Source organism: Teleopsis dalmanni, chromosome 2 (assembly GCF_002237135.1).
Source record: "Teleopsis dalmanni isolate 2A chromosome 2, ASM223713v2, whole genome shotgun sequence".
In the NCBI taxonomy this organism is placed as follows: Eukaryota; Metazoa; Arthropoda; class Insecta; order Diptera; family Diopsidae; genus Teleopsis; species Teleopsis dalmanni.
Genome location: NC_051847.1, coordinates 9,262,851 through 9,278,842, shown reverse-complemented (window position 1 = coordinate 9,278,842; position 15,992 = coordinate 9,262,851). Strand labels below are relative to the sequence as shown.

Sequence of the window (15,992 nt, the reverse complement as noted above, 5' to 3'; positions counted from 1 at the left end):
CCTCTAAACGACGAATTTATCGGTTTCGTACTACACAAACAAGTTAAAGATCAGCAGAACAAGAAAAGATCTTTTCAAATCATAACTTGAATATTACTTAAAATTTAGGTCGATCATCATTCGAAAATCCGATTAGCGGATTTTAATGCATTAAATTATTGCAGAGCCATGTCAAATTTTTTTGTAGATTTATTGGAACCAGAAGATTATAAAATTGTGGACTAGAAAACTGTTATCAGCAAATTTGTATTTGCAAATATTTATTTGAACTTTTAACCTTATATAAAACATATTTATATTATTTAAATGTATATTAATATGGCGCAGTTGATAAAGTAAAAACTAATGGACACACATGCCAAGCATCTATTCTACAAATAACTTGTTGCTTCGCATATCAAAGACATTTACTAAGTTAAATCAATGTTTATGAAAGATGGAATATAACAATTTATGATTTCTTCAGTGGTATTAATTATGCAATGCGCTGTCACATCGCATATAGAGCGAGATCGAGATTAAGAGACTTTACAGTCAAGAATGACACACTCTTTAAAGCAACACACTCTTTACACCCACAATTAGCGCTATGATTTCATGCACGAGGTCAACTCTCACAGTAATTATCAATATATTCTAATTAACTATAATTAAAGCAAATTTCATATATAGAGAGATCTAACTATTCAAGAAACCATTTTAGACCACATTTTTTTGTGAAATCTCGAGAAGATACCGATATTTTGCTCATATTCAAATCGATATTACTTTTTACACTAGTGACGAATTCCAGAACTGCCATCATGAACAAAAAAAATGGAACCTGAAATATTACCATTCATACAGGTTTGTTCAACAGAATTGGATTAGTATTACCAAATTTATCGATACCATCTAGTGACAGACAACCGCAGATGGTTTTTATATTAACTAATATCAATAGTTTATATATATAGTTATTTTCCTACTGCAGACTTTTTTGTTCTAAGATATATACTGTTTGCAATCAATATAGACGGCATTTCAGTTGGGTTTCATAAAATGGTATTACTAAATATTTCAGTTCTGTGGATGCAACAGAAATCCAACTTAAACCTTTTGTTACGAATTCTGTGTATTTAACCTTCCTCAGTAACTTTTTTTTACGTCTTATAATACGTACCAGATGGCTTGGTCACGTTATCCAAAAGCGGGATAACAGGACACCTCAATGGATGCAATAAAAAAAAACAAGATCAAAATGACTTTAAGACAAATTGAATCCCACTCCCCTGCTTCCTAGCTATGACCAAATTATTATAGAGTTTTTACATTGTTATTATAAATTATGTGATGATAAAGTGATAAACAATAGTCTAGTCAAGGTGTAGAGAGGGGTTTTGAAGAAACCGCGAGTTAAAAAGAGTATAAGTGCTTAAGTGCACTAGCTCAAAACAGCTTCAACATAATAATAAAATCAATAAGTAATAAACAATTTCTGTGTTACTTAATTTTGTTATAAAGAAAAAAATGACCATACAATACTAAGCCCCATCTTCTTACATCAGACCTGCTGGCTCCCACAAATTTAATTGAATTTTATTTCTTTAAATAAATTATATACGTCGTCAATACGGTGTGATATTTGTATTTTATGAAATGTTATTGATTTTTAAGTTTTGCAATATTAAATAATTATTTAAGAAAAATATAAATGTTTAAGGTATATATGCCACTTTTAACCCTGGAAGCAATTTTTAACAAAAGAAAATATTTTGACACATGTGCGATTCTGTCAATAAATTAGACGAACGCAACACGTTAGCCAGGGGAATACCACGAGGGGCCATATATTGAAGCTTTCCAAAAATATTGTCAACAGCTGCAAAATACACAAATTCAAGTATGCGACTATATTCACTTTTTAAAAGAAATTTTTAAACACAATAATCATTAGAAAGATATAAGATATATACAAAACTGAAACAAAGCATATACATACTTGTATCTTTTTTAAAAAATTTTTGTTTTTAGAATATTATAGGAGATACATATTTTTGGAAAAGCACAAATAAAAATTATCTTAAATTTAAAGGAAAAGCGAAAAAGGTGTTGTAGTTGTTGTTGTTGTTTGTTTTAAGCTATATTGATCATTACAAAAATATTATATATATTTGTATAGAAATTATTAAAAATAACTAATTCTTTGTTATAAAGGTCTCACTTTAAAAAATCATTTTTATTAACACACAATTATTTTTGTATGTCACTTAATATATTAATTCACTTAAAAAAATTAATTCAAATTTAAATTATTTGTTTGTCTTTACTGAAACATTGTTTTTTAAAATATATATAATTAAACAAATAATATTTTCTTTAATGTCTATAATGCTGAAGTTTAAAAAATACTTTAAAATCAATCTCATACAGTATCTTGTTGGATAAATGTTTTTTATCGCATAATATATGGATATAGCAGACAAGCTTAATTTTTTATAGCATGCTATAATTTTTTTTATTATAAGTTATTAGGAATTGTTTTGTAAGTGGATTTGCTCTTATTCATTATTTATAATCACCAAAATCGACATAAAAAGCAATATTTTGTTTATTTTAAATATAGAGAATACTTAAACTCAAAAACTTAATGACAGCTTATTAACATATGATTTGTATATGAAGATCATTAAATATCTTATTTCTGCATAATGGAATTCAGTAGAAATAATAAAAATCTCATGCAAACTGCACTGCTATATAAAATATAATTGTTGATATAATTTTATTAAGGAAATGAGACGAAGCAAGAAATGTGAATACAAAAAGTTTTAAATTAGTTTATTAACTGGTTTTATATAGAAATTCAAAAATTATAATTACAAATTGCTTTATATTATTAATTATGAAACAAAAACTTTAACTTGTATCATTTCATGGAGCTGAAGAACTGAAAAACAGTTTGATTTGATGGAACAAAAAATTAATTCAATAGTTTAAGATTATACAATTTTATTCAGTAATTAGCATAATTTTGTTTGATCTTGCAGGTGCTAGCCATATTCAAAATAGAAAAAAAAATATGTGACAATAAAATTAACATAAAACATTTAATATTTTTAATCATTTTTATAACTTAAATGTTTTAATTCTTTCTCATGTTTTTAATATACCATATATATATCTATGTAAAATTAAATTAATGTTTGTTGCTTATATAATTTTACTAAAATAATATAAAAATCTCATTACTTGTTCCGATTGTTACCAAATGTCTCTCTTATTCTCCGATTTCCACTCTTTCTGTGCCTATCTGTCTCACTCTCTTTCGTCTTTCTTACTCTCGCTGTCTCTATCTCACTCTCTGTCTCTTTTTCACACACAGTCTTTCAATTACAGCGTCTCATTCAAGGTACAGGACGTTGTAACCTATTATAAAACAACGTTCTATGAATTAGCACTACATAGTATGAGCACAATGGTTGGTTGGTTGATTGCAGTGCACTCCATCACGCCGAATTTAGATAATTTAATAGGTCTTCACCGATGAACAGTCTGTTGAACTATCAAAGAAGTATGTTCCTAAGAACCTATATCTTCTGGATGCCAGAGCCGGACATTCACATAGAAAATGTATTATGGTTTCTTTTTCCTGCGAGTTTCCACAACCTCTGCAATGAAGATTATGGGGAATGCACAGTTTCTCTGCGTGGGTTCCTACACACCAATGACCAGAAAGAACTGCAATAAGCCTGACAGTATTCACGCGGTCTTATTTGATGAGTTCCGAGGATCTCATTAGGACTTTTATAGGTGGGTCATGTTAACCTGGAAGTTGTACATGGTGTAAGTGCTTTTCATCTGTTATTGGCAAATTGCAGAAAGTAGAGGAATTGAGTATAATAATAACTAAAATAAGTAAATAATATTATTAATATTATATAATAATATAGTAATAACTAATAATAATATTATTAATATTATAACAGAACGAAAAGATATTGATTTTTGATATAGTCTTATCAACTCGAAGAAGGTGTCTACTATGAACAACAGTCTTTCTTTCCAATTTATAGAAAGAATATCTGTCACCATTAAGATTATGGCTCTCGTAGATAGTACTACCTTGCATTATAGTAGTTCAGCAATTAATCGCTCTATATCCTTGAAAATAAATAAATAATAAAAAATCTCTGACCATATTTTTAGGCATTTTTATGCTCCAGCTCTAGTTTTCGAAATGTCTCCTTTAGGTTTGTAGTTACTAACGTATAGCTAATCACAGTTCTAAAACTTTAACCACCAAATTTATAACTATTAAGATGATATATGCCAAAATAATTATAATGAAATTCATAAATATTTCAGGGACTTCAAAACTGATCTCTGAATGTGCTCTCTCAGAATAATTTATTTGGGATTTTCTTTCATCATTAGTCTTAGTCTTAAATAAACCACAGTTGAACACTTTATTAAACTTCTTAAAGAATTTAAAAAGTCTAACTAACCTAGGCTGTTGTGATAAGAATTTTATAACGATGTTGTAGTCCGATGTTAATGGAATGGACTGGCTGAATTTATACGTGTATCTTAACTAAGCCATAAAATATAGGCAATAAACTTAAAATATAGTAAAATTATATTATCAAACTCACTACAAGATTAAAGAGATAAAAAGAGTAGGGAATCGCTAGGTTAAGCTGACGACATCAGGTCATAGCTTTAAGTAAATGTATAAAGTATGGATAATTATTGTATGTTTTCAAATTATTATTAAAGAATACTACTTCTAGTCACTAAGTCAGCCTCAATTGAGGTTGCATTCATAACTTACCCTATTAGTCCATATATACACACAAATATTTAAAATGTAATTAAATTTTTATTTGGAAATTCTACGAGTAAACTTGATAGGGAAACTACTTTCTAATTATGAAATCCTTATCTAACAAATAAGTATCTTAGCAACAAAATCTTTTAGCACTCAATATAAATATATATTGTACTTAATTATATTATTAAAAATTGTCAACACATTAATAAATTCAGTATACATAAGTATTGTAAGGCAAATATTAAAAGCTTATCAAAATAAGCTTATTTAAATATTTCAGATTTTTATTACTAATGATTATTATTATGCTTACTCGACTAAATTTCGGTATTGAATCCAGATAACCTTTCCTTTTCAACTAAGTTTTCTACTTATTTATGTTGAAATATTATTTATTTTACTTTCAAATTAAAATTATACATTTTTCAAATAATTGTTTTATATATTTTTACAGGGTGATACTAACGAAAAGATCCTAAATAGCCATCATGAAAATATGGTTACCTATGAACTATAAGCTAGCAGGTAACTTCAACCTTCAATACAATACGTGTTAGAAGATGGTGTATATGTGACGGATACCAGACTAATGTACTACTTACGCCAATAATCGCGTTTCTTTAAAGCAGATCAAACTACTTTATTCTTTCGTCTAATTCTGTTATGCAAATAAACTGAAGTATATTAACTAGCACTAGATCATTGCAAATTATAAATAGTTTCACTGGCGTCTAGATAATGGAAGTCCAACATAATCTCAATTAAAAACTTAAAATATCGCTGCATTTACATAGCATTTCTTACACCATTCATATCAATCTCTTCCTAATAATAATAATACAAAAATATATTATATTACATCCAATCCTTTGCGATCAATATAAGCAATATATATAATTTTTATTATCAGACTCGAGTGCATATTGATAAGTACGTCAACAGTTTTTAATAAGGTTGTGATCTTTGTACCACATTCTTATAAATAGCTTTAGTAATAATCATTTATAAATGCTGATTAAAACTTACGCTGCATCAATTAAAATAATTAAATAAACTTCTTCATTATGTAATATAAATAACACAAGTTTTTTTTTATTTTGTAGAATATTGTAATACATAAATCGCTCTATTTATTATTATTTAGAGTATATCTATTTTGAATCACTTTCACACTTGTGACTTCAAATAAAACTATTTGTAGTGATTCTTAATCTGAATGTAGTATTATAGTATATTTACACTATCACAATTATCTCGCAAATGAACAGTCACACAAGAACTATTTTGTGTACAAGATCTATTCAAAGTCTATCAATAATCAGCTAACGAGGTTCGATAACTGTAAGTGTGAACTATTTGTCCAACATAGTTATTAAGTTTATACTTTGTTCAAACAACATAATTAGCTATCGAAGATAGTCAAAATATTGGAAAACCACTTTAATAAAATATAATTATTTTAATTATTCAATAATTAATATAGATTTTATAGTACATTATATATTCTTTTCCATATCGATATAATAGATTCATTAAGAAATTGAAACCAAATATGAACGATGAATTTCATATTTGAATTTAATTATGAATTCTTATTTTAAACTATTTGATCAAAAATATTTAGGTTCCAAAAAATTAAACTAGAACAAAATTTTTTTAATTTTTTGGCAATGATATGATATGATTTTCATAATTTGTAGGTTTCGTTTCCTTAATATTATTTACTGTTACAAAAATATGGCTAAGAGGAGATTTACACTGTCTCATTTAGGTGGATTTGCTCAAAGTGCTTTCATATAAATAAACTCATTATCAATAAATCAGTTTATTTAAGACGAGAAATGTCGAATGCAACCCTTAAAAATAAATTTCCCACAAGGGAAATTAAAAAAATTTAAAATGTGTGTCATATGTTTTATATATAAAACAAACAACAACTGAGCTGTGAACAAAGGTACTGAGAAAGTAAGTATTCAATAAAGTCTTTGTTTTTATTAATTGAATATGTAATTGATATATAAAATGTATAGAGGAATTCAGGATGTCTGTGTATTGTTGCATGTGCAAATTTTTTGATTTTACAAAAACAGTTCTCTATTCAAGACCATATTTTCAATACCAATTATCTCTTGCATATTTGATTTTCAAGACTCTATTGTGAATGATACTACTTTTTTTACTGTTCGCTGGGCAATACTTTAGCGAAACTGTAAAGTTTTGTTTGATTTTGCAATTTTGTAATTTTGTGAAATTGTTTTTTTTTTTTTATTTATTATTAACGATTCTTCAAATAAAGACAAGAATCGTTTTAATATTGCACCTAGTACAAATAACAAAAAAAAAGGTACTAATAAGCAATTTTATTTGAATATTTAATGTAAAAAAAAAAATGAAGCTATTTTGCTACTCGCTGTCCATTAAGTCTGCCACTGTTTTCCTTTTTAGCCGTCTAGATATTGCAACCACCTGGAGAAGACTGGATGCTGTAACGTTGACATGTGTTTTCAATCGCTGTTTGTGAGCAATGGCACACCTTTTTGCCACGACGTCGACTGTTGGTATGTCAAGGTCACGGTACTTGTGAAATTGTTTGATATTGTATTTATTTTACATCTAACAATGTCGGACAATGTGAATATATTCTGCTTTTCATTTTTTTTTTGGCATTGTTAAAATTATGCCTATCGCATCTGAGTTATGTTTTTAAGGAAATAAATACGAGCTGTTTTGAATATGTATTCACGATTATTTGAATTTGCAATTATACACATTAAACAATCAGACATCCTGAATATCCCTTATATAAATAATTTAAAATATCAATTATATATTTAATTTTTTGTGTGATGAATTATTAAGTGGAATTTATAAAAGTTCTAGCAGGTGCATAAATGAGTTTATTATAATGTGCACGTTCACTCATTGTTATAAATGAGCAAGTGCCTAAAGGAGACAATATGAATGTACTATAACCTAAATGTGCGTTTTATTTATTTTGTCCAAGTCATTATATATAGAAAAAAAATTTAAATCATAATTTTATTTCACTGAATAAATAAAAAATAAAAAGGTTTTTTTATGTTAAAATATTTTTTAATCAGTTATACATAAAACGTTTTTAAATATTTCTTTTAAATTACAAATAAGCAGTTGGCAACGCGATACTGCCGGTTAAACACGCTAACAGCTGATTGGATTATTTATTTAACACGCAACATTTATAGATGAAATACAAATACAAAACATATTATTACCCGTTCAAATAAGATTATTATTAATATAATGGATGATCCATTAAAACCGAAATCTGTGCCTTTGGCTGCAGAAACCGTACTATGTTTTGAGTTTTTACTAGATCCGCACAAAATAACAAAACACTTGAGCAAAAATTCACCTGGTAAAAATATTAATTAAAATTAAAACTGAACTTATTTAATAATTCGTTTTGCGTACAACAGAACCAAGTGCCGTTGCGCTACTAACAGAATTTATTTCAATGACTCCGGATACCTTAATGCCAAATTATGAATTCAATATGCCTGCGTCAGATTCTGAAAACATATCAGGTGTAGGGCCCATGAATATTGATTCCGAAGAAAAAAAACCAGCAGCTATCGAAGGACTCCGAATTCAACGCAAACAATTGGCATTAAAAATCTTAGCTCTGAAGGTTGCAACATGGCTAAAATGGGATTTAGGTAACGAACATACACGTTTGTCAATATCCATTTTATAACAAAACTTTTTAACAGATTTTCTGGAGAAGAACTTACCAACATCAAAACAACTATATTTATTACGGGATTTATTAACATTAGCTTGTGGCAAACTAATATCCATACCGCTACCAGCTGATTTCCAGCCTGTAATAGGTAAGCTACAATCACTATCACTATAATTTGCGTTAAGAAAAATTTGAAAATATAAGCCATTACTAAAAATATTAGTATGTATTATAATAGTAATTAGAATAATTATTACTAATACATTACTATTATTGTAAATAATTAAAACGAAAGACTGTTTTTTCATCAGCATTTTCAATTATTTACTTGTAGCCGCTGATGGTAACGAAAGAGCTGCACGTTTTGCATTCACATTCTATCATCGTTGGGTGTTAAGATTGCAGATATTAAAGGACATTGCTATGAAATCTGCGCGACCCACTATAGGCAATATGTAACTAAATTAAAAATCACTAATTCACTGGAACAATTAAATTACTTATTAATAATTGATTTATAGGTTTGTACCTGTCGAGCCATTGCATACACATTTTGCGCCAGACATTGCTCCAAAAGACAGCATAGATTATTTAACGGAACTTTGTAAATCAACAGAACCATTCTATGTATTTACAAACGAAACGTTTCAACCGCTTCATTCTAATAGTGATAACATAAAACAAAATTTCGACTTCATGCAACAAATTTCCAAATTTGAACTCCGTGCCCAAATACAATTCGATATGGTTAACTTTTATTTATACACTAAGCAATACAGGTTAGCACGTGAAGTGGTTCAACAGTGTTACACAAATTTTCTCGAGATGAGGAGAGAATATCAGCTAAAATCCAAGCAACCTGAAGATTATATATTTTGCCTGCTCAACGAAAATGAGCTTGAGAGTTATCTTATGGCTTGTGGTGTCAGTATGAAAGGCCAAACCTTAATGGAACGATTTAGTTTATCTCAAATAAATGACTTTAATAATATAATTGAAATTTTAAGTGAGGATAATTTAGCACGGGAAATACCCTTCTTTGCACGTCGTAATGTAGAACTAGATATTGAATGTAATAATTTACGCAACTCGTCGGAATATAATCTGCTAAAGCTACAAGTGGCGGCACTAAACGTCGTACGTTCAATATTTGAAAAGGGCAAAATGTTTGCATGTGTAGAATATTTCGAAAAGTACAAACAAATCGAGTCTTGGACAACAATTCTAGATGTAAATATCATTTTAAAATGCTTTCTAATTTCTGGTACAATTTTTTTAATAAGTTTTCTCATTTTAAAGGCTATCACTGTATTGTATCCACATTGTACACCGACTGACCAAAATAAGTTGAAACATTTTGTAATCAATACAATGTATGAGCAGAACTCGAATCCTGAATACCTTAATGAGCTTAAGAAACATACATTATTTACGAATGTCGAATTGGAAGAAATCGCCCGTCATATAGTGAAAGAGACAATAGTTGTGGACGAATCTGCTAAGAGCAACGATTGGACAATTTTGACTGAAGGTATAGTATTTATTCAATAACAATAAAAATATAGTGATGCAAATAGTGTCATTTTGTGTTACAAGTACAATTGTTGTTTTCCACAATTTGGAACATTTCAGCTAATTTCTAATACATTGTTTATTTATCGCACTCTCTCAAATACACAACTGTCGCAGATTTACTAAAAGTGACGAATGCAAGTAATTATGCCCTAATGTACATACTAATTTAAGCCTTATTGATCTTTGGCTACGACCCATTGAAATGTTCAGTTTCTTTACCTCGAGCCATTCTAGATTCGATTGCGACTAACCCACGCAGTTAACCCTACCATATCCGAAACAATGTCCTTTCCAACTTCCTCTTTCGGCTCCATCTCAACTAATCACATCCTAACTCATGTAGTCGTTTTGTAATTCCTTTTACAATAACAACAACAATGCATAAAATGCAGACAACTAGGATATATCTCTACGATATATCTCTTAAGTTTATAACCTGCGTTATCACAAATTGCTTAATATGTTTAACAACTTTCAATTTGTAAAGTTTTAGAACATCCCAATGGTGGATCGTTAAGCACTCCTAAGATTCACAAAAGATATCAAAATACTACTATAAAATTTTACAGAGATACTAATAGACAATATATAGAAACCAATATAGGAACCTATGTAAAGCTTACAGCAAATCAGTTTTACTTAACCTATACATCCTTTTATGTTCATGTTCATGTTCATGTTGAGTCTTTTTCGAGTCAGTGTATCTTGGCAGTTTTACTCTTTGATAGCTGGGGGGTTTCTACAGAGTCCCAATACTCCTTTATTGTATTTAAAATACGTAAACAAGCTGCTTTTATTTGCTTTGCTCATCAAACTAGTGATTATACTATTTAATTTGTAGCTTTATTTCATTGAGGTGCCAATATTTTTAATCATGAATCCAAAATAAATTCAAAAATTTCAGACTATTTCAATTCACATCATTCAATTCTTACATTCTTCTTTCCCAGCCTAAAGTCTAGTAGAGGCATAAGCAAGGTTCAACTCTGGCAACAATAAGCATAACTGAAATAATAATTAGCGGAGTAGGAGGAAAATAATTTTTTATAACAATATTACTGAAAGTCACCAATTATATATAAATTTATATAAAATTAAAATTTTGAAAATTAATGAAGTTAAATTAATCTATTAGGTTTGCCACACGAAGTATCACGGCATTTTGACGTTCATTCCAAAATCCGCCAATTAATAAATTGTACAGATTCTAAGTCTGTACGTACATTATTGGTTCAATTAGCATCTACAAATCCGCTGCAACCTTTATGGACTGTAAATCCAAGTTGGGAAATACATATCTCCGTTAAATCGATTCTATTATCAACACCTCCAAGCTTTCATCAGGACTTCGCATATGTTTTACTGGGAAAATCTCGAACGCAGGCACTTAAAAATGCAAGTTATATTAACTTTTAGAGAAAAATAAGTTTTTGAGAGTATTAGCTATATTTTTAGGAATATAATGTGGCGCTTCACTTGTTAGGTGCCTTAAAAAATGAAACGCAGCGTACAGAATATACGAATTTGTCAATTGGGCCAAAAATTGGGAAGTTAGTGACATGGGAAATACTTTTATTGCAAATAACAAAATGCTTCGATGATTGGGAACTCAAACCCGTGGAATTGCAAACCATAGGCAATCGTTGCAAAAATTGTTTAAATGCACTTGCAGCCAATGAGACGATAATACCGCGAATGGAGGTAATAAGAATAATTAAGAAGCTTGATTGAAATGCAGGAATTTTTGTAACGTTTAACCAAAAATTACAGATCGTTGAGAGCTGTGTAGTAATGCTGCTTAATTTAAGCGAGCATAATACGGTTATGGCTATGGACAAATGCTTACCACAATTGGAGTTGCCAATTGCGTTTGCTAAAACTATGTCTGATATGGAAAAAATGAAGGGTCCCAAAAAAGTAAGTCGAGAAGCATGGGATATATTGCTGTCGATGTTTGTAAGTATTCCCAAACGTACCAATGGTTCTGGCAGTGCGCGCAATTCACCAAGTTTACCTGCTTCCGTGGGATTGCGTCCGTTTTTAAAACGGATACGTAGTCAAACGTTATTCTCTGTATGCATATCATTAATGGGTAAGATTTTGAATCTCTTAAAGGAAGATCCTAATAATGACTTAAGTGGGGAGTTCATGCAGCTGTGGCCAACAAATATAAATAAGTAAGTACAATAAGCGTTATAGCAGATTTAAAAGAAACTCTAAACATATTTCTTACGTAGTCATACCGGATACAATGGTCGCGCTGTAAGTGAGACATTGCATTGGTTGCTAACAGAAGCACTTAAATATTATCCTCAAACATTGGCTTGGCTGAAAATGAAAGGAGATTTAGAACTTGGTATGTTGTTGTTGTTGTTACCCGAAGATATATGTAAGGAATTGCAAAATACGAATACATGGGTTGGGATATGAATTAGGTTGGGGGTAAATAAGAAGAATAGAGGTTTTTCGAAATAAGTCATGGTAGAAAAGTCTGTGGGTTGTGTTTGAAACCAGGGTGTGTCGAGGTGAACAAACCTTTTCACTTTAATGGATCGAAACCAACGATCAATACAGCGCAAATTATTGTATGCATTGAGACATGGAAACAGATTGACATATTTATAAGTGCCAAGAAACTGTTTTAGCACATGACTATACCCTGAACTCAATTGGGCTAGAGCAGTTTCTGGTGCATGTCCTTCTTTCCTAGAGATAGCAACCGAAGACCTGTGGAAAATTTTATTGCTGTCTCAACGAGGATGCTGTATTTGTCTAGAGGACTATTAATCTTAAAGCAATATTATATATATGATAATATATATATGATATGAGTTTCAGAGTTTTACGTACATTTTAATACATATAATATGATATATATATTTTCTTTTATTTCACAGCAAATAATAATAATGAAGCTGCAATGCGTTGCTATGTTAATGCGTTGATATCCGGTACTGAATACTGCCATAGCCCGTTGCAACGAAATGTTGCGGACGATTTTCTGATACGCAGAATGATGCGTTGTGCGGTCAATTTAGGTTGTTTCACACAAGCAACCATTTTGTGTCAGGTAAATACCATTTTCTTATCTTGTTGAGGTTGTAGACTAACTGCACTATTATTATTATTATCTATTATAGTTCATGGACGATATTGACTACAGTTTAGTGAATAAGAATCTTTCAGAGAAATCTTGCAATTTTACGGATGCGATGGACGCCTATTACAATTGTATTTGGGATGCAACCTTATTGGAATTTGTTATTAATTTACATGCCAAAAGGGGAGAACACAGTCGAAAATTAGAAGCCGTAAGATGATTAATGATTTATTTTAATTTTTCTGTATGTTTCCACATATTCAATTTTTATTTTGTGGCAATAAGTAGGATGTCCTTGTAGTACAGAATTCCTTAGAAACTGGTGTCCTTTTGCTCGACATAAGGTTTTGACAAAAACTTAGAATATGCCCGGCTAGCTCAGTCGGTAGAGCATGAGACTCTTAATCTCAGGGTCGTGGGTTCGAGCCCCACGTTGGGCGAATAAGTTTTTTTTTGTTGCAAAAGAATATGATAAAACAATTTATTAGCAAAAAGAAAACAAATCTTAAAAAATAATATAATTTAAAAATGTATATAATACAATATCTCTGCTAACAATTTAGCAGTCCCTAAGAGTTTTTTGTAACATTATGCAATTGCCTTAATAATACAGCTACATAAGTGGTATTAACTTTAGGGTCTTAAAATAATGATAAAAAGATCTCTGATAAATAAATTATTCACTTGAAACTTGGATACAAAAATCTATCAGATTTTTATAGCTTTGGAATCTCAAAACATATGTAGTGAAAACTCTGATCACTGTAAACGGACACTCTCATAATCAAACATCTCTTCTAGCTATTTAATGATACAAGTCCCAACCCAGTTATATTTTTATTATAAAGTACATATTTTCTTAAAGACAATTTTTTTAACCGAACAGAGCTGCTCTCCCCTCGGTAACCGCCTTTTCAGTAATTCGTTTTCAAAGCATGATAGCTCCTCTTTTTATATATCCGGCATAGTTTTATATACTGATTAAAGCAAATCTTTTTAATCAACTTTAAGCTCTTAACATATTTTAGAATGTTAGCGTTTATAGATAAGCTATAACCATGATCATAGTAACGCATAAATGGTTATCCTATAATCATTTGATAGTATTAGACCAGATATTAAACCAGACGATTGTATTTGTGATAATAATTTTATAGACAAATTGTTTTGATGACTTGAGTACATCTTTTGTACATAAATATATACATAAAGGGATATGGTTGTTGCTTAGCACAGAAAGTAGTTAACGAAGATTATAGTAAATTTGCTTTTAAACTTTAAAGATAGACGCGAAACCTTTGTAATTTACAATCAAGGTTGCTCCAGAAGATTTCATATGAAGCTATAATTTCGAATGTTAAAATAAAAGTATTTAAATAATGCAACTCAACCAAGTGAACCTGTTGATTCATCCAGAAAAAGTAAACAACACATCCTTAAGAGCACATTAAAGTGGATACTATAATCATTGCGTTTATTATAGATGTTTTCTGACAACTTTAAATGTAGCCTAAATTTTTCAGGGGTTTAATTTCGCTTTTAAGTGGTTTCACGACTCTCAATTTAAAACTTTTCCATCGGTTGACATTAAGATTAATTTAATTTAATGTTGATTAAATGATTTAACTGCTTTTGATTTATAACTTATCAAACGTTAGAATTCCAGACAAATTTCTTGTTGGCTAAAAAAACAATAATTTGATTCAACTTCGTGTTAATTTTTTTATGAAGTTACGTATTGACGGTTTTCTATATCAAACCCTATCTACGATTTGAAATCACGCTTATATTGTGAGCAGAGTTACGACAAACATAAAGTATACATCAAGTTTAGTCCATATCTTACAAATAGAATATTGAGATACATAAATTTTTAATGTGTATTTCTCTTGGAGAAATCAAGATGATCCCATCAAAAAATACATAAAGGATAAGCCCTAAAATTATTTACGAAATCTGACAGACTAACCAACACCGCGTTATCAAATCTCAGAATGGTTACAGGCTCCTCGGGGAGGTATGCAGATCTAAGGTCAATTATTGCTTAGTCTGATGAAGTGATAAACAATAATCTAGTCAAGGTGTAGATAGGGGTTTTAAAGAAACCTTGATTTAAAAAAGAGTATAAGTGCTTAAGTGCACTAGCTCAAAACAGCTTCAACATAATAGCAATAATAATATATTTATATTTTCTACCAGATATAGTATATCTGGGGCTATCTATTAAATTCATTTGTACAATCCTCATTCTATAACAAAACTCAATATTTGACATCGACAGTTTAATGCCCGGCTAGCTCAGTCGGTAGAGCATGAGACTCTTAATCTCAGGGTCGTGGGTTCGAGCCCCACGTTGGGCGAGACTTTCTTTTCCTTTTTATTTAAAAATAATTTTTTTTAATTCACTTTTTTTTATCCTTTTTGCAGATGTCCATCATGAGCTCCTTGGAGTTGAATGCTAACAATAATGAAGAAATAAAAAATCAAGCGGCCGCAGTAAGAAAAACACGATTTTTGCGTGCCTTAGCTAAACAGTATTTATTATAAAATTGCATTTTAGAAATGTAAATATATGAGTAAGAATCCGTATATCCGTATTAAAATCTGTATAACGTTTAAGTTATGTATAAATTATTGTATAAAATAAGTTTAAAAATTTTGTTACAAAATTAAAATTTTATAAATATATTGGTATTTTATAAATTTTAGAATGGTTCACAAAAATATGTTCTTTTTTTACAATATAGGAACTGAATGCTCCTGTAATTCTTATATCTCTA

The 15,992-nt window shown here is 29.7% G+C and overlaps 1 protein-coding gene and 2 non-coding genes across 3 annotated transcripts; all 3 read left to right on the top strand.

Annotated features, from left to right (window-relative positions):
• Positions 1–7,947: 7,947 nt before the first annotated feature.
• Positions 7,948–15,822, top strand: LOC119680927 (integrator complex subunit 8-like). The gene is made up of 13 exons (XM_038093951.1): positions 7,948–8,210; positions 8,272–8,511; positions 8,566–8,685; positions 8,872–8,992; positions 9,059–9,767; positions 9,837–10,068; positions 11,248–11,507; positions 11,568–11,813; positions 11,883–12,289; positions 12,350–12,468; positions 13,010–13,182; positions 13,253–13,423; positions 15,640–15,822. The coding sequence occupies exons 1-13, from the start codon at positions 8,096–8,098 to the stop codon at positions 15,757–15,759; spliced, it is 3,033 nt and encodes a 1,010-aa protein (XP_037949879.1). The 5' UTR covers positions 7,948–8,095; the 3' UTR covers positions 15,760–15,822.
• Positions 13,580–13,652, top strand: Trnak-cuu. The gene has a single exon. It is a non-coding gene; the product is annotated as a tRNA-Lys (tRNA).
• Trnak-cuu lies at positions 15,500–15,572 on the top strand. The gene has a single exon. It is a non-coding gene; the product is annotated as a tRNA-Lys (tRNA).
• Positions 15,823–15,992: the final 170 nt, after the last annotated feature.